The sequence below is a fragment of the Lycium ferocissimum genome, chromosome 2, assembly GCF_029784015.1.
Source record: "Lycium ferocissimum isolate CSIRO_LF1 chromosome 2, AGI_CSIRO_Lferr_CH_V1, whole genome shotgun sequence".
Classification (NCBI taxonomy): domain Eukaryota; kingdom Viridiplantae; phylum Streptophyta; class Magnoliopsida; order Solanales; family Solanaceae; genus Lycium; species Lycium ferocissimum.
This window is the reverse complement of record NC_081343.1, coordinates 39517025-39536014: the sequence shown is the minus strand read 5'-3', so window position 1 is coordinate 39536014 and position 18990 is coordinate 39517025. Positions and strand designations below refer to the sequence as shown.

Below are 18990 nucleotides of genomic sequence, written 5' to 3'. Positions count from 1 at the left end.
GTTTATAACGTTGGACATGTACTTTTTATATGATGACGAAATTACTTTTATAAAGACCAGAGTATTTTTTTTTATTCCTACATTGTAGGAATGTGGAGGGATGCTTGCTTTGAACTGTTGGTGGATAATGACATAAAACATTTTACAATTATACATTTTGGATAATATGCTCCATACACTTGCTGAACTATGATGGCCAAAGAAAATCTAGCAATTACACAGTTTCTTTTTCTTAAATAATATGCTCCATACACTTGCTGAACTATGATGGCCAAAGAAAATCTAGCAATTATAGAGTTCTTTTTCTTAAATAAAAAAGGGGATCCGGTCGCGATAGATTTTTTTTTGCAGATTTTAAGAAAGGGGTGCATTCGTACTTTACATTTCTACAAGAGGCTATTTCACTATTTGAACTCGTAACGAATTTAGGATTCGAATTTTATTGATTCTGAATTCTAGGACGGCTTCAGGTGCTACTAATTGAATTCTAAATTTGACATTTACACGTATTAAATATATTTCTCAACACATATGCATTATTTGAGCGAAAAGTGTTGAGTTATGAGAATCCGTACTCCAAATTTGCTTTTACCATTACGCCAACATTTCCCATAGTCTCTTTTCAAAATACTAGGGAAAAAACAGGAGATTTGTGAATTTTTGAAATATGTTTATACTACTAGTTACACGAGGCCCGTGCTAAGCCCGGGCCCAAATTCAAAATATAAAAGTAGTAATATTTTTGTTAAAGAAGTATAATTTGTGTCATATTTTTTTACTGCATATTTAATATAATTCAGCGGCATGTTAAATATGTATTGTTGATAGTCTTCTAAATTTTTAAAGTTTCTTAATCACTTAATTAGACAATTTTTAAGCAAAATTTCTTTTATGGGGAAGGAAGTCTGGCAGGAGAATTATCAAAGAGATACAAGCGACTCGACATTTTGTAAAGTAACATGATCTAAATTATATAAAATAATTACAACTCGATGAAAATCATCAATTGAATTTTTTGACGTTTTAATGAATTTCTGGCTATATGATTTCCTTATTTATAGATTGAAATAGATTTTGTTGGTATTTATAAGGTTTTAATTTCACTCATGATATTTCATGCTGCGAGAGTTTATGTTAGTTAAATGTGGTGATTTAAGTTTAGTGTTAGACGAAATTAAGTTTAGTCGTTAGACGAAATTAAGGAAAAAAAATAATTTCATTAAATGAACCCCAAGAATCAATCTGGTTCTCCATCTAGAGTTTATACTTAAAAATGTTAATCGCCAGTTAAAATTGTAATTATAGTACTTTTGTATAATTTTTAAATATCTTAGTTTAATGTAAAATATTAAATTGATCTAATTTAATTTAGCTTCAAAATTTAGTCAAATTAACTCTCGGAAAATGAAAAGTCCCACATAAATTGAAATGAAGAGAGAGTAATCAATAAGATCTAATAATGCTCCCGTAAGAAACCAAAATGTGGCTCCATAGTTGACTAAATTTTACTAAAATGTATAATGATAAATAATGTAAAGGGTAAACTAAAACTCCACTCGGTTCATATGATATGGTGTTATTAGCTAGGACACACCCCTTAAATAAATACTTATCCCGAGAGAGTGAGGAACGATTTCACTAAATTATCCTTAATTAAATAGTACCAATTTAATATAATTTCTTGGTTATGTTAAAATTCATTTATCTAAATAAGGGTAAATTTGAAAGAAGGAAAAAAACTACTCCATTAATATTTTTTTGATTATGTAAAAATTACTACTTTGTTTTGAACTAAATATAAAAGTTAAAAATACGATACTCATAATATAAATTAAAGGGAGTAAGGGGCTAAAACAAAATAGACAAAGAGCCCGTTTGGATTGGCTTATAAGTTACCTATAAGCTGTTTTCAGCTTTTTTGAGTGTTTGGCTAGCCAGCTTAAAATCATTTTGTGCATAAAATAAGTCCAAAAAAATAATTAGGCCCTTTTGGCTTAACTTATCTACTCTTATAATTCTAAAATAGCTTATAAGCCAAAAAAAACAAGTTAGCCTACCCAACTTATTTTTTTTTATGACATCAATTTATTTTGCCCATCCAAATGCTCAAAATATTGCGGGGCTCACTCTCATATACATGGGTCAAGAAACAGATGTGTGTGTCAAAAGTGGAACAGGCAAGGAGTAACAGACATGTGTAAGTAACCAACCAATTAAGATTCATCTTTTGCAATGAAAATGTGAGGACGACCAAAAATTGAGATTGGCACTTATATATAGTACTAGTTATGTGAGGCCCGTGCTAAGCCCGGGCCCAAACTCAAGATATAAAAGCAGATATTTTAACTAAAAAAATATAATTTGTGTTAGTACAAGTGTACAAATAATAACAACAACAACAACCATATACCCATTGTAGTCACAAGTGGGTAGTTATATAAAAGCAAAATTTTCATTCCACTCCTTTAATATTTTAACTTCCATTTTGATGAAATTATTTAATTCAAATCAAATTTGGAACCAAAATTTGACATTATAACTTATGTATCCTAATTTTCTGAAGTTATTTAATTCTAAATAAATAATCTATACATAGTTAATGAACTTTTAAGACAAATACATAATTTAACTTGTGCGAAAATGCTCCTCTCTTAATTAGGGATTAGGGGTTCGAACATGGATATGGAAAAAAATCTTTGGAGGAAGCGCTCCCCCGAATAGGCGCGAATGTGAATTATCTGGATTAATTGGGCTCAAATGCGGTTATCGAGCACCAATCGAAAATCAAAGAACGTGAAAAATGAGGTAGGAGGTTCGATAGTTTTTGAAAAGTAGACTTTAAAAACAAAAACAAAAAAATTGACATAAATAAATAAGATTAGGACCTAAAAGTAATTAATTAAAAAAGTTTTAAAAAAAATTGAAAATTATTGTAAGGACTACAAAAGTCCCGGGCTCGATAGCTTTTGAAAAGTAGACTTTAAAAACAAAAAACAAAAAAATTGACTTAAATAAATAAAATTAGGACATAAAAGTAATTAATGAAAAAGTTTTTAAAAATTTGGGAAATTATTGTGAGGACTACAATCAAATGTTTTTAAAACTTTTTAATTAATTACTGTTAGGTCCTAATCTTATTTATTTATGTCAATTTTTTTGTTTTTGTTTTTAAAGTCTACTTTTCAAAAGCTATCAAACCTCCTACCTTATTTTTCACGTTCTTTGATTTTTTGATTGGTGCTCGATATCCGCATTTGAGCCCAATTAATCCGGATAATTCGCAACCGCATCGCGCCTATTCGGGGGAGCGCTTCCTCCAAAGATTTTTTTCCATATCCATGTTCGAACTCCCTAATCCCTAATTAAGAGAGGAGCGACTCCGTCGCACAAGTTAAATTATGTATTTGTCTTAAAAGTTCATTAACTATGTATAGATTATTTATTTAGAACTAAATAACTTCGAGAAAATTAGGATACATAAGTTATAATTTCATCAAAATGGAAGTTCATTAACTATGTATAGATCTTGCTTATATATAATAGTAATTATATATAATAGTAATATATATATTGTTAGCTTTTACATTTAATTCAAAATAAATAATCTTTTACATAATCAAGAAGTTATTAATAGTTTTTTTTTAAAATTATTCTTATTTTGATAGTAAATTTTTACATAATCAAGAAATCATATTAAATTGGTACTATTTAATTAAGAAAAATTTAGTAAAAACACTTTTTACTTTCTAGAGGTAAGTAATTCTTAAGGGGCGTGTCTATGCTAAAAACACCATATAATATGAACAGAAGGGAGTATTAGATTACTCTTTACATTATTCGTCTTTATATATCTTACTAAAATTTAGGCAACTTTGGAGTTACATTTTCGTTTTCAAGTAGACCATTTATTAGATCTTACTCATGACTCTTCTTCGTTTTAATTTATATGACACCTTTCATTTTTTCGAGAGCCTTATTTGACTAAACTTTGAAACTAAATCAAATTAGATCAACTTAATATTTTAACATTAAAATTTAGATATTTAAAATTATGCCAAAATTACTACACTGAGAATATTTTAAGCATACTTATATTATATATAAAGAGCTAAATTGATTCTTGAGGTTCATTTGATGAATTTAGTTTTTCTCTTAATTTTGTCTAAAACTAAACTTAAATCAACACTTTAACCAGCATAAACTCTTGCCACATAGAATATTACGAGTGAAATTAAAATTTTATAAATGCCAAAAATCTATTTCTATTTATAAATTAAGAAAGTATATGCTCACAAATTCATAAAAAATGTAAAGTTTTTCAATTTATGATTTTCACTGAGTTTTAACTATTTTATATAATTTAAATCATATTGCTTCACATAATGTCGAGTCATTTGTATCCCTTTAGCATTTGTTGATTCTCCTACCAAACCTCCTTTCGTATAATGTTTAAAAATTTCGACTAGGTCGCTAAGAAAATTTAATAATTATGAAGACTTACCAACAATACATTTTTAACGTGACACTAAATTATATTAATATGGGGGGGGGGGGGGGGGGGGAATATGATACAAATTATATTTTTTATTTAAAATATTATTATTTTTATATCTTAAATTTGGGCCCGGGATTAGCACGGGCCGCAGGTAACTAGTATCCGAATACTATCAAAACTATGATACCAAAATCTTCTTAATTTTATACTCCAAAATTATTTATCCGAATACTATCAAAACTATGATACCAAAATCTTCTTAATTTTATACTCCAAAATTATTTATCCGAATACTATCAAAACTATGATACCAAAATCTTCTTAGTTTTATACTCCAAAATTATTTATCCAAATACTATCAAAACTATGATACCAACATAATATTTCTTATAAATTATGATGATATCACATAATAGTTCTTTCATTTCTTTCAAAATACTTATCAACCCTCAGTGATACCTATACAGGCAGAGTATCATAAAAGATTATGTTCACTCACTTAGAAAATATACTTTTTTCAAATAATTTCTTTGATACCATCATGTTATATACATATATAGAGATGGTATCATGAAGGACTGCCTCAGTCCTTCAGTGACACGCTCCTCAGTATACCACCATGATATATACCTTCCATTGAGATGTATTATGAAAAACTGCTTCATTCCTTCAATGAGATGCTTCTCAGTCCTTCGTTATACCATCGTGATATATAAATATATTGAGATAATATCACGAAGATTTTAAACGAGGGGTACTCGGATAAATAGTTTTGACCGAATGAGTAGTACCCAAATTAGTTTATGCCCGAGTATTTTTGTGTGAATAGTTTGCCTATAATGACATTTGTGTTGTTTTCCCTTAATATTTGCTCTTTGGCAACCGAACTTATGCTTAACTGACCGGGACATAAATTCTTTAAAGGCGAAAGTCATGCGGACAATATCTGAGATATTATGGTGCGAAAATATAAATTTATGCCTCGCGAAAAGTTATTTGAGATGAGCAAAATTTTAACACCAGCACAAAATAGGGGTATATTTGTCTTGCAATAACATATTTTGCAAAAATAAGTTTATTTTATTTTAAAAAGTTAATTACACTAAATATCCCTATAATGTAACTCAGTATTTGCGCTGAGTACCCCCAGTTATTTAAACTTGTATATTTAGATTAGTATATTTGTAAAAACACTCACCTATTTCGTTATTTTAAATATTCAAGTATTAAAAAAATTAATCATTTTGTTAAAAAAATACACTTCCCGCGGTATTTATTATTTTTCTGATACAAGCCACTAAACCTCTAGGGTTTAACCGCCCGTCTCCTCTGTTTTCTCTCCTGTACAACAATGGAGTTTGAGAATAAACTCTCTCGCGAAGCTAAACTCAAAGAACTTCTTCGTAACTTAACTTCAACAGATTTCCAACTCTATTCCAATGCTTCAAAAGAATTCATCAAACTTCTCAAATCCGAAACCGGACCCGAATATCTCTCCTTATATATTCACAATTCATCCAAGTTTATCGAACTGGAACAAGCTTGGGAACTCCGAAAATCCAAAACTGGACTTTACTTAATCCTCAATTTGATTTCTCAATTTTTCAACCATTACAGAGCTGATAATAAAGACCCTAAACTTGCTGTAATTGTCAGTGCATTAGATAAGTTTGCGAAATCGATTGTTGAAAAGAGAATGAATGATTTGTATAAAGAATTGAATAGTAAAGAGGGAAAGCGACAAAATGCTGTGCTTTTTTTGTTGGCTAGTATAGTTAGGCGTAGTTCATGGATGGCCTGGGAAGTGGCGAAAAGTTTTGATTTTAAAATCGCGATATTTGGGAGATTAGCTGAGTGGAAAGCTAAGAAAATTGAAGGGAAAAAGAAGCATTATTCGACTAGGAAGGCTTTTGTGGGGTTTGCTGTATCGTTTTTGGAAGTTGGGAATGCTAGGTTGTTGAGAGGTGTGTTGCAACAAAAGGATATGTATTCGGGTGTGCTTCGAGGTTTGGGAAATGATGATGAGGATACTGTTGTTTATGTGTTGTCTACTTTGATTGATAGGGTTCTTGTAATGGATTCATTGGTGCCAACTGGGCTTAGAAGTGTGCTTTTTGGGAGTGTAACGTTGGAGCAGCTCGCTAGTATTTCGGGTAAAGAGGGTGGTGGATTGGCTGCAGAGTTAGCTCATGAAGTGTTATATATGGTATGTGTTGATCCTGTTAATGGGTTGATGCCGGATTTGAAGAGGGTACCTAGTCCATTGAGAGGAAACCCGAAAAGATTATTGGGACTTATGAAGAAGTTAAAGGCTGGAGAGATTGAGAATCATAGAAACTTGCTTTTGGCAATTGTTAAAGGGAAGCTGTCGTTTGGTTCAGCTTATTTGGATGAGTTTCCTTATAGTCTTGAAGACCCTTCATCGCGTAACTGGTTAGATAATATTGCTTATTTGAGTTTATTTTTTGAATATTACACCTTGTTTGGATGGTTGTCACATGGTTTCATAATGTATCAAATTATGTTGTGTTGTGTTGTATTATTGTACTGTATTGTTTTGATGGATACAATGTTAGGATAGATTATATTGTTTCCCGTCATTACATAATGCCACACATCAACCATTTGAAGAATAAACGTACCAGAAAAGTAGGTACGGGGTAGAGCTATTATAAAAAGGTAGGTTAAAGAATAAAATAGGATTATTAGATAATAAGCAAAGACAAAATGAGAAAAAAAGTAAGCTAACGACGCGATCACACCAAATCGGCCGTTACATAAAATGGGACTTTTCGTCGTTACATAACGATGGATCTAACAATACAATACAACAAAATTTTAGTAACAATCAAAACAAACATTGTATGAATTTAACAATACGATACAACAAAATTTAAGTAAAAATAAAAAAAAACATTGTAATTAAACTAACGACAAAATACGCTACAATAGGTAACAACGATCCAAACAAGCTGTTAGTATTGGTGTTATTGTTGTTTGTCCATTGTGACTCAATTACTTGCAGGTTTGCTTCAGTTTCTTTGGCAGCAAATGTGCTCTCCTCTGTTGGTGATGGACTTGCCTTTGAATTTCTTGATTCTCAAACCCAAGAGCCGCCAACTCTTAACAGCCCAGAGCTGCAAAATATCATGAAGTGCCTTGGACCGCGATCCTTCTCTCGACTGGTGATTAATAAAGGTTTACTTCATTCGGATCCTCTAGTGAAACATGGAACTTTGAAGCTTGTGTTGGAGGTTCTGAAATTGCTAGAGTTACTAATTAGTGCTTTAAACAGTGCCTCGTCTTCCCAAGGTCAAATGAACCACAAATGGGAATCCCTCAAGCAAGATATCTGGGATGCAGTTCGGATTTTGCTCCCCGATCCTCAAGTTCTGTTCTCGTTACTCTCTTCACTGAACGAATTTTACAGAGGTCTTGAGCAACGCTCAAAAAGACCCGCAGATTCTGAAATAGGAGATAAAATGAGCAGTAGGAAGAAGCGGAAAATTGATGTTGCGAATGAGGATACAGATATTCTTGTAGGGGGGATTAGTTACTCCCCTGATAGAGCTCTGGCCCTGGATGGTGAAGCAGTCATAAATGGAGATGACACTGATGATTCTAAAGATGAAGATTATTTTGTAAAGCTTATAACGGAACTCTGGGGTTTGCATTCTTCTCCCTTGCCAGACTCTACTATAGAAGACACAGAAGTGCTATTCTATGCCAAGTTGCTTAATGCTTTAACAATATATTATGTGAGTTCCAAGCTCTTGAGTACTTAGAAGTATTTTGTTGCGTTGAGGAAATTTAACATCTTGCATCTAAAAACTGTTTTTATTTTATTTTATTTTATAAAAACATGTTTGCTTATCTGCAGTATCCCTTTGGTTTGACTCTTTATTAACTATAGCTGTATCATATCAAATTAGTGCCCATATAAGCTACTCCATGCCGTGAATGATGAAGTTAGCTCTACTGCTTTTTGCACAGCTCTGTAACTTGTTCAACAATGTTCACGGGATCTCAAAAGCACATGTTTTGTGAAATGTTTAAGTGGCTGACATTGTGTTAACAAGGTTGATTGCTTTACTATATTTGATTCCATATATTATTTACTCCCCTAAGAAATGCTTCTTTTAAAGAAAGTATGGGCACAGATAATTCACTTTTGTATTGCATGACTGTAGATTCACTGGTTCCTTGATCTATTTATTCCCATTTAAAATATTTCATTTTCTCGGTGGATCAATCAGTGATTTTGGAGCATGTGGTTTGAATTTAAGGATGTTAGTCTCATAAACTTTTAGCTTTACCTCACGTTCCTAGGTAGAACTTCAGATGTTCATGTTATTAAGCCTATTTATATTTGAAATTCTTTCGTTGAATTTTCTTTTCTTCTTCTTGTATGTGCCCTGAAGCTGGAGTTCTCTGCTGTTTAAGATATATATGTAGTAATCTGATTTACGAGGGTAAATTTGGTCAGGCAAAGTCAATAGTTCCTATTTGAAATAGGGAAACGAAATGGAGAAATCCTGATATTTAATACTCAATTTTTGGATATTATTTCTCTTTCTTGCAGAAAACAATACCTAATATGTTGGAAGGATTGTTTGATTTCTTCAAAATTCTACCGAACAACCCGCTGGTATTACCAACTATGTTGCAACAAACCCTGCTATCTCTGCTCCAAGAACATGTTGGTTGGTCCTCTAAATGCGAAATTGCAACAAGAGTTAACTCACAAATGTACAAGCATTTGCTTCCATTTCTGGAGTTGTTAATGTTTTCACCCAACAAAGACATTAAAGATCAAGCATACATTCTAGCAAAGACATCAGTTTATAGTACTGGTGCATTTGACAAAAACCCAAAGGAAATTTCTTTATGGTTCTTCTTTATTCCTGGGTATAGCAGAGACAACATGCTTGGAGGAGCAGTAGGGTGTGATATCTACAGAAAATTGTCGTCTCCTGTTCTTCTTTTCCTACGTGATGCCGTGATTGAGTCTGGCAATAAGTTATTCTATTATTTGGATCTTTTAAGGTCTTCTTTGAGTGGCATACCAGGCGCCAAAGGTAATTGAAGTTCCATACATTGTTCTTGGTCTTTGTAACATAGTTTAAGATGGGTTTACTTTATCTTTATATAGTGAATATTTTTTCCGTTCAGTTGGCACTATTGCATATTTCCTATTATTTTTTGTTCTTCCTTTAATTTTTTTTTTCTGGGCCTGGACTGTTTTCCTACTTGTTCACTGGTTCAAACACTTCTAGTTTTGCTGTTTCTGATATAATACTTCAGTTTCTATTGGATTCACAGTGCATCATGACTGTGCTTCAAAAGGATAGTTAACTTTCCAACATTTACTTGGTCTATCTTATTTGTGATGATAACTGAAGTAGTTAACCCAATGGCTTGTAAATCTCTTTGCCAAAATACTGCAAACTTGAACAGAAGAACTTAGCAGTAGCTGAAAGGGATTATTTGCAATATCCTGACAGTTATTGACACTTATTGCAGATATATTGCCTGATTTTAGCCCTTTCACGATCTGCATCTTGGATAAGTGCCTAACATTCGTAACTGCTGAATCTGGTGCATTTTCTCCTTCCGAGAAGTCAATGGTTTCATCATACGTGTCCAATACCTTAAAGTATCTCCTGGAGACTCAGGTAATATCTGTCCTGTCATTTAAGTAGTTTTTCCATTAGAATTGGTAGCACTTATTGTGCTTTCCCCGCTTGACAGTTAATGTCTTTCTTGAACTTTGTTAGGTGGATCCATTGCCTTTATCTTCAATAATTGATCTGAAGTTGTCTGAGACACTTGATGCTCCCTATGACCTAGATGATTCTCAATGTCCCTGCGAGTGGAGGCCATTCAAGAGATTGCTACATTTGTCACGCAAAATTTTGCAGGGAACTTACAGAATATCTTCCAAGATCAAGGAAGTTGTGTATACTGACAGTTCTTTTACCCGTACTGTTGGTGAAGTCCAAAGATTGCTTAAGAGTGAGCCTGATGGTAGTCTGGTTGGATTGACAATTGGGTTTTGCTTTTCAATTGCATGCACAACACCAACTGAGATAATACAGAATTTCTCTTTAATAGTATCTGTCTCGAATAAATTGCTTGGGGTCCCTCTGTCACTGTTGATGCAACTATTTTTTTCAGAACCTAGTCTTCTGAATGATGCTTCTAAGAGATGGGCAGAAATCTTCTTCATGGGTCTGGAAAGGGCCTTAGCTAGGTCAAGTGGTGGGAGAACAATGGACTACGAGTCTCATGCATTTTCCGTATTTTTGGAGCGTGCACCTTTTTATGTTCTCTTTCCAGCTGTTCTGGATATTGATGGACTGGATTTGTCTGATCAATCAGGATTGCAAAACTTGCTTCTGGCAAAGCTTTCAGAGAAGACATCTGATCATCTTCTTTCTTGTTTCCGCTATTTACTCTTTTGGTTGAATCAAGCTCAGTTATCCTATAGAAATGAGCAGTTCGAGGGACTTGAAAAGCTCTCCGAAGTTTGCTTCCTTCTTCTAAGCCGCACGCTGAAAAAGTTGTTGGCTGAAAAATCTAATTCTGGTGGTTTAGACGCCTATAGTCCTTCCACAACTTACTTTGTTAAAGAGTTGATTGTGACTATCCTTGATCACCCTGCTGTGGCAGCAGTTCTGGAGTACCCATCCCCTGTTAATAGTGATTTTGGATGTGGAATAATTGAGGATAGTGTATATCAGTTTGTTGAATCAGCTAAACTGAAAGTTTGCAAGATGGATCATCATGTGCTTAATTTGGTAAAAGCGACTTCTGAGTTCTGGATGTCTTTTTGCGATGGCCAAAGCTCCTCATCTGAAGTTTATCATGCCAATAAACAGGTTGTGAGTTCATTCAAAAATGTGGTAAAGAAACTAATTCGGACATTTAAGCTCAAGATGAACGAATGCTTGAAGTCCAAGAACTCAATACCTCTAGTTCCTATATTATATGCTCTACATAGTTTGATTCATTTCATATCTCCCTTTGAGGTTCTTGAATTGGTCCATTGGATGCTTTCTGTAATTGACCTTGAGGATCGTTCTGTTTGGCTGACTTCAGCTCTCTGTGTTGGATTACACATTGCTGGTTCTGCATTTGGTCAACTGGCGGCATACATGTGGCACCCACATGAAAAAATGCCTCTTTACTTGTTCTGGGGAATTCAACAGGAACAATATGATGTCATCCTCTATGAGAAAATCCTTTTGCAAGTATATGATATTGCCACTCGATTTGAACTTGATGTTGCTGATGCCTGTCTGCTCAAAGCTGTAAAAGTTGTGAAAGTATATAAAGCTATGCAGAAGCAAAGCCATCCTTTTCTTAAGGATGCATGTAGAGCTGTGGCTAACATTCATGTCAATATCCTTCCTCATTGCATGCTTAAAATAACCAAAACAAAGGCTGAAATCTTGTTTCTTGTTGCTGATATAAGCCCCCTGCATCTGTCAGTATTTGGGAAGTTATTTTCAGACATGATGAATAAATATGTGGCAGTCAAGCCTTGTACAGTACCGCCAATTTGTGATTTTTCTGATGAAGACGTGCTGATGCTTCTTCCCACTGTTAACCTGTACTTAAATTCAATTCCAGCAAAATTTGGGGGCCATCTTTGCATGCTTCATGAGCATATAGTTTCTTTTTATTGGGGAGTACTCAAGCAAGGTTTCTCTATCTGGAAAAATTACGTTTCCAGCGAGATATTTAAGGTAGAATATGTTGAAAACCTGTCAATGGAAGCTTTTCTGGATCTTGTCTCAGGTAGTCTTCTCGCGAATACTGTTCTTGCAGTTCAATTTTTCTTTGAATTAAGAGGCGATTTGGTGAAAGTGAAAAAGCGCTTGAGCATATTCAATTCTGTTTGCTCAAGTGATTGTAGTGATCTGCTGGAGTTTGATCTCTCTCAAGATGGTGCTTATTCAGTTGAGGAGTCCTTGAATGTTGTCAACAGGACTGTTGCAAAAATACGTTTGTGCAGAACACTTTTGTTCCCTGAGAAGAGGAAGTTTCCGTCTCTGCTGAAGAAAAACGCAGAAGTGATTGCTTCAGAAGATTGCTCCATTTTAGACTTGGCAAAAATCCGGCTTTTGAATCTGTTGGTTCAATCCTGGCAGCTTATTGTCAAGAGATGCTCTTTGAACGTTGTCGACTTCAGGCAAATGGAAGTTGGAAGCTGTTCCTTGTTTAGATATTTGGAAGTATATATTCTAAGAAATGTAATGGAAATAACAACGGAGATGCATGATTGTCTTCTGAATTTGGATTCTCTTCCATTTGTAGAGCAACTTGTTAAGTCATCTCTTCTGCATAGGTTTTACGATCCTATGACACTGGGGATGCTCCGAGTTATTATCTCATCAGTATCTGAGGGGAAGTTCTCTTGTATTTCAATTATTCAACTATTGCTTGCACATTCTCAATTTGCAGCTGCCATCCGTCCTTCTCACATCTCTGCTGGTCATTCTCACTTTGGGATGATATTTACTCCTTTGCCTAGCATCATGAGATCGTACGTTCCATTTACTGATGAAGATGCCTTCGGCTTAAAAGATAATTGTAAACTATCTGAGGAACGTGCTCGCCAGTTGGAACTTGTGAAGTTGCTTAGGTTGCTTTTCCAAATCAGGGCTCAACAATGTGATATTAATAATGTAAAAGACATTGGAATAAATTTGGGGGAGCTGATCTTCTTGCTATTGTCTTCTTATGGTGCTAGTATGAGTGCGATTGACTTGGAGATCTGCAGCTTAATGGATGAAATCAATTCGACTAATGACTTGAGCAAAGGAAGTATGGCTAAATTGGATTACCTATGGGGTAGTGCGCTGCTGAAAGTCAGAAAAGAAAATGAACTGAGGCAGACTATCTCTAGTAATTTGAGTGAAGCTGAAGCAGTTGATGACTACCGAAGAATCCACTTCAGAGAAAACATTCCCGTTGACCCCAAAGTTTGTGCAACTACTGTGCTTTATTTCCCATATGATAGAACAGTTGCTCCAGGGTCTCTCAAAGAACCTAAAAAGTATTATCCTGACTTAAGATATGAGGTACTCCTATTACTGAGAATTCATTTTTCCATGATCTTTGATTTTTCTTTCAATTTTGGCAGGGCAAGGAATAAGAGATATTTCTGTAGTTTCTCCCAGTTCTGTCTAAATCAAAAGTATGGAATTTTCTGCAGGTACATTATGCAGATGTTGAGAAACTCCGCGTGTATGATCCCATTTTTATTTTGCACTTCTCAGTTCACTGTCTTTTTATGGGTTTTATTGAGCCCTTGGAGTTTGCTAGCTTAGGCTTGCTTGCCATTACTGTTGTTAGTATATCTTCACCTGATGATGACACGAGGAAACTAGGTTACGAGGTTCTTGGAAGATTCAAGAGTGCGCTGGAGGTATCTATCGTTGTCATAACTTTTGTCTTTATTTATCTGAATAATTTGTGGGTAGTAATGATAAGTTTTTCCTAATGAAAGACTGGGCTGTGTGTATCTGCAAAGGTCTTGGGGAAGGAGACCCCAATGGATGGTTTGAAACTTCAGAAGTCGTTATAAGAATTATTGCAAGTTGAAGAACTCAAGACTTCAAAGTCAAATTTGTCACAATGATGCTTTAGTTTGTGTGGCTAATGGCCTTAAACAATATATAGTTTTTCTGTCTAGATTAAAAGTGTTTGTTTACCATGGATTCTCATCTCTCTTTTCCACATTTAGAAAAGAAGCATGTAAATTGATTAACTTAGTTACCTTTCTTTGTGGTGAATCTGAGTCTCTTCAGGACTCTAATATGTCTACACTACTGTCTAATCCACTTCATGACCGTTTTATCATGACTTTCTCGCTTTTGTTATTTCTCGTTTTCATATTGTTTTGATATGCTTGTCCTTATCTGACCTTTTTGTCTTGTTCTCTCTTGAGCCGAGGGTCTTTCGGAAACAGCCTCCCTACCTTTCAAGGTGGGGGTAAGGTCTGCGTACACTCTACCCTCCCCAGACCCCACATTGTGGGATTCCACTGGGTATGTTGTTGTTGTTGTACTGTCTAATCCACTTATGCCAACTATGGCAACTTAAATTTATACCCCTCTTTGTTTACTACTCTCTTAAATTTGTACCCCTATGAAATTTCTTCTTATTTTTTGAGCTAAATTGGATAAAAATCAATTCTTTCATTTTCAAAAATTCTTATATTCAGAAAGTAACAGAAAATACCATAAGTTGCAATACTTCATATCAAAGCAGAGTAAAGGGTATATTAAACTATCTTAGCAAAACATTCTTTGCCTACTTGGAAGCAAAAATGACATCCACCTGGGATAGAGGGAGTAATTAAGAAATGGTAAGATTGACCAAGCCCAAGGAGTAGGTCGAGTGATTCATAGACCTCCAATTTGTAGTTGTAAGTGTTCAATACTTCTCTGTGTCTATTTATTTAACACAGTCTTCATTCAGGAGTCAAACAAAGTATCTTTTATCCAATTTGTTCGAGTGCTCCTCTAGCAGTGTAGGTTCTATAGCTGTAATCAATAGCGTTCTCTTTAAATTTTTGACAAAGTTAATAAATTATTGCTGTGATGGGGAAAACCTGCATACGAGATGTATAGGCTAGAGAATGGCCACTCAAACTTGGCATGGAATATTAGTTAGGCACTCCAATTTCACAAGTAACTAGATGAACACCTCAGCTCGGTAGAAATGTCTCGTGAATAGCCATGTCCATAAACCAAATGCATGAAAGACAGAAAGACATGTGTTTGACCTTTCAATCAAACCAATCATCAATAAGTGACACATGTAATTTGGACCAAAAACTTGAAACATGTATTAAGTAAAAGACAGAAGTAAAGACAGTAGAGGACTCCTCCCCCCTACCCCACTTCTTCCCCTCTTCATCCAACATAATTATGAGAATCTTCTCTACTGAGCTCTCGATGGGAAATCGGTTTATGGCTGAAGCTCTCTTAATGGAGGTGTGGAGTGTATTTGTAGTTGGTTTTGCGTAGAAGAAGATGGAGAGTGATAGAATCACTGCAGTCATTCTTTGAAGTGTGTTGCCTTTGGTGTAGATACATTTGTAAAGGAAATTCTTAGGTTTCAGCCATGGCCAGTGATGGATGTTTACATGGTAGTCTTGGGTGATGAAATTTGTGTTGGTTTTGGGATGGTGGAGTTTCAGTGGTGTAGGAGGTGGTTGAAGAGTGGTGTTAATGGAGAAAATGGGTGTGAAGAGCCGAAGGATGAAAACAGAGGTCTGTGTTTGTATTTACATGGTCAAGGGTGTTGTTGTCTTGGTTTTGGGTCAGATCGAAGCTGGGACATTTCTCCTGTAATAACAAGATGAAAGCAGAGGGCTTAGGCAGAAGGGAAATTGGCGGGGGAGTTGTTGATGAATAGAATTGGTGAGTGGCAATGTGCAGGTGTGGTTTCATTACTCAAAGATTGCACAATTTCTTGGGGGGCACAATGAACATTTTTTTTTTTTGATGACATGGGAACCCGTAGCCGCTATCCTTTGGGTGCGCACAAGGTAAACCCAGTTCCTATGCAATAGCTCGCAAACCACACATGAGAGGTAACCCGCACTAGGCAAGCCCCGTGTGACGAGCTCAACCCAGAAGGCAAATCCCCTGCTGTTGTAGGCAGGGGGTTTCGAACCTGAGACCTCCATTATGAAAGCCCCATGCTTAACCAACTGAGCCACACTTGCGGGTACAATGAACATGCTTTTAGCGACGCAACGACGGTGGTGCGTTGGTTCGGTGACTATGGAAGTGATGGTGGTGCCACTGGTGGACATTTGACCGGAGAAATGTGTTGGATTTGTGTTCACACAAAACCATAGAAAGTAAAAAAGAAGTGTGAATTAAAGCCATGTCCGCTCATTTTAAGCCGTGTCACCTTTTGGGCGTTCCCTGCATCTCAGAATTTCCTTCTAAATAGTGTCCACTTCCCTAAAAGGAAAGCAGTTTACCAACATCTTTTCATCAAAAAGTACCATTGTAACAATAAAATTTCGACTCTCATCTTAACAACTGTGTCGGGCAATAAAGACAGGCCTGTATTATGAACTGAAAGTTTTGTAGGTCAAATAATGTGGCCATGCCTGCAAATATATACACAGACAGAGATCTGTGACAAAATAGTATCATCAGATGTTGTCTGATAAAACATCCCTACCTATAGGAGAAATAGGGTAATCTCTATTGATCATCTGTCAACCATAATAATCAGTCATCTTGGTTGTTTATATGCCAGGAAAAGGTGTTGATATCTCTCCAGAGCTGCTTTGATGACTCTTTATTACAAGTATCGTGTCATGATTTTATAAAGTTTTATTGTTGCCTGTAGAAATGTCAGAAGAGGAAGGATGTGATGCGACTCCGTCTCCTAATGTCGTACTTGCAAAATGGTATTGAAGAGCCTTGGCAGAAGATTTCATCCATAACTGCCATATTTGTTGCAGAGGCTTCTTATGTACTTTTGGATCCTTCACATGACCATTATTCAGCAATAAGTAAACACCTGATGCGCTCTCCAAGTGCAAATATGAAGGTATATCTTTAATATCGAAGATTTATAAGTTCCATTTGTCCTAAAGATAACTGTTCAGTCATATGTGATCATTATCTCACTTAGTCTGACATTCTCAAAAAAAATCTCACTTCGTCTGACAGCACTTTTCCCCTCTCTTTCCTCTGATTTTTAACAGGGTATACCATTGTTCCAGACTTTTTTCTGGAGTATCTCAACTAATTTCAAAACAGAGAGGTTGTGGATGCTACGTCTATTGTACTCAGGATTGAATATGGATGACGATGCTCAAATATACATCAGAAATGCCATTTTTGAGACCCTTTTCAGTTTCTATGTTTCTCCTATTTCTGATAATGAATCGAAGGAGTTGATTGTTCAGGTAACGGAAGTCCTATGTTTTATGGTCTTTTTCTCCTCCTTTTGGAGTCTTTGTGTCTTGCTTACTTTTCCATGTTTTCGTGGTTACATTTTGATGGTTAATGTCTTTGGTATTTTGGTGATTTCTTTAAACTGAAGAAGTTGATCATTCAGGTAAACAATGTCACATGTTTTCTTTTGGTTTTTGATGTCTTTTGTTCTCCTTTATTTTGTCCTTGATTACTTTGCAGAGTTTTCTGGTGGTTTTTAACCTTTATGCTTCTACATGGTGATGACTATCTATTTTTTAACTAAAACTGAATGCATAGTTATTTTCAGTTTAGAAGCTAAAAACTATTATTTTTTTAAAATGGTTAGCAAGTATATTAATATCAGAAATCTGGCACTAAGTGCCAGGGAATTACAAAGACAGAAAACTTTCTGGACAGAACAAAAAGAAAAGGCTTTGCCTACGTAAGATCCTACTCCTGTAGTGAGTCTATTAAGAAACAACAACAACAACATATCCAGTGTAACCCCACAAGTGGGGTCTGGGGAGGGTGCTGTGTATGCAGCCTTACCCTACCTTGTGAACGTAGTGAGGCTGTTTCCGATAGACCTTGGCTCAAGTAAAGCATATCAAAGTGAGTCTATTAAGCAAGCATACTAAATTCATCTTTCACATCCTGTAGATCACACCAAAACACCAAAAGCCATAAGCAAGTATACTTTAATTTCTGTACAGCCTCTATTTTGTCTTCGAAGCATCTTACATTTCTTTCCTTCCATATTACCAAACATACACAAGATGGCACTGTATTCCAGATCATTCTCACTGACTTGCACATCGCCCAGCACCACTTTTGAGTCATTTTTTGCTGTATTTTGAGCTTATTTAATTACTCCTTAAGAGTGAACTCTTATAAGCTTGCATGTAGTCAGGGACACAAACAAATCAAGGGACCAGTGAACTGTCACCATCGACCCCAGCACTTCTTTTTTCTTTCAAATTCACCTCTATCGGAAGATTGGATTCTACGAATAGCATTTTAGTTATGCATATGTGTTGATAACCTCAGTTCCATAATTGCTGCTACCATCACCTCCATATTCATTGCGAGATCCATTCATCAAAGCAACAAACAAACTGCTATAATATTTATTGGTTTAGTTTGTTATTAGCTGGAGTCACTCAGAATTAGAAGTTTAATTGCACCAGAATGTTGTACTGCTTTATTTCCTCTGGTGGGGATTACTGTTTACAACTAAATTTCTTCCTTTTCTCTTCTCTTTCTATTACTTGAGGTTGAGGTGTGTAAAATATTTGCTTCTCCTTGCATGCATAAAAAACAAACTCAATACCAGTTTCAAAATGAAGCAGTTGTTGCCTCAGAATTATCTTTGAGGAGCCTAAATTAAGTTATCCTCATGAGTAAAATTCTAATATGAAAGTATTTTATCCTTTGTTTTTTAGATAATCCTGTAAGTACAACTATTAACCTTTGTGTACGTGTTGTGTGTGTGTGTGGGGGGGCGGGGGGGGGGGGTTGCGGTGGTTCTCAATA

General features: G+C 35.2%; 1 protein-coding gene across 1 annotated transcript in view; it reads left to right on the top strand.

The window, feature by feature from the left end:
- Positions 1-5819: 5819 nt before the first annotated feature.
- LOC132047580 (uncharacterized) overlaps positions 5820-18990 on the top strand; it is an 18787-nt gene continuing 5616 nt past the window's right edge. The window contains exons 1-8 of the mRNA XM_059438606.1: positions 5820-6928; positions 7521-8253; positions 9078-9573; positions 10019-10170; positions 10273-13584; positions 13719-13931; positions 16883-17086; positions 17244-17471. Of these exons, the coding sequence (XP_059294589.1) occupies positions 5847-6928; positions 7521-8253; positions 9078-9573; positions 10019-10170; positions 10273-13584; positions 13719-13931; positions 16883-17086; positions 17244-17471 (6420 nt within the window). The 5' untranslated portion in view covers positions 5820-5846. The remainder of the gene's footprint in view (positions 6929-7520; positions 8254-9077; positions 9574-10018; positions 10171-10272; positions 13585-13718; positions 13932-16882; positions 17087-17243; positions 17472-18990) is intronic.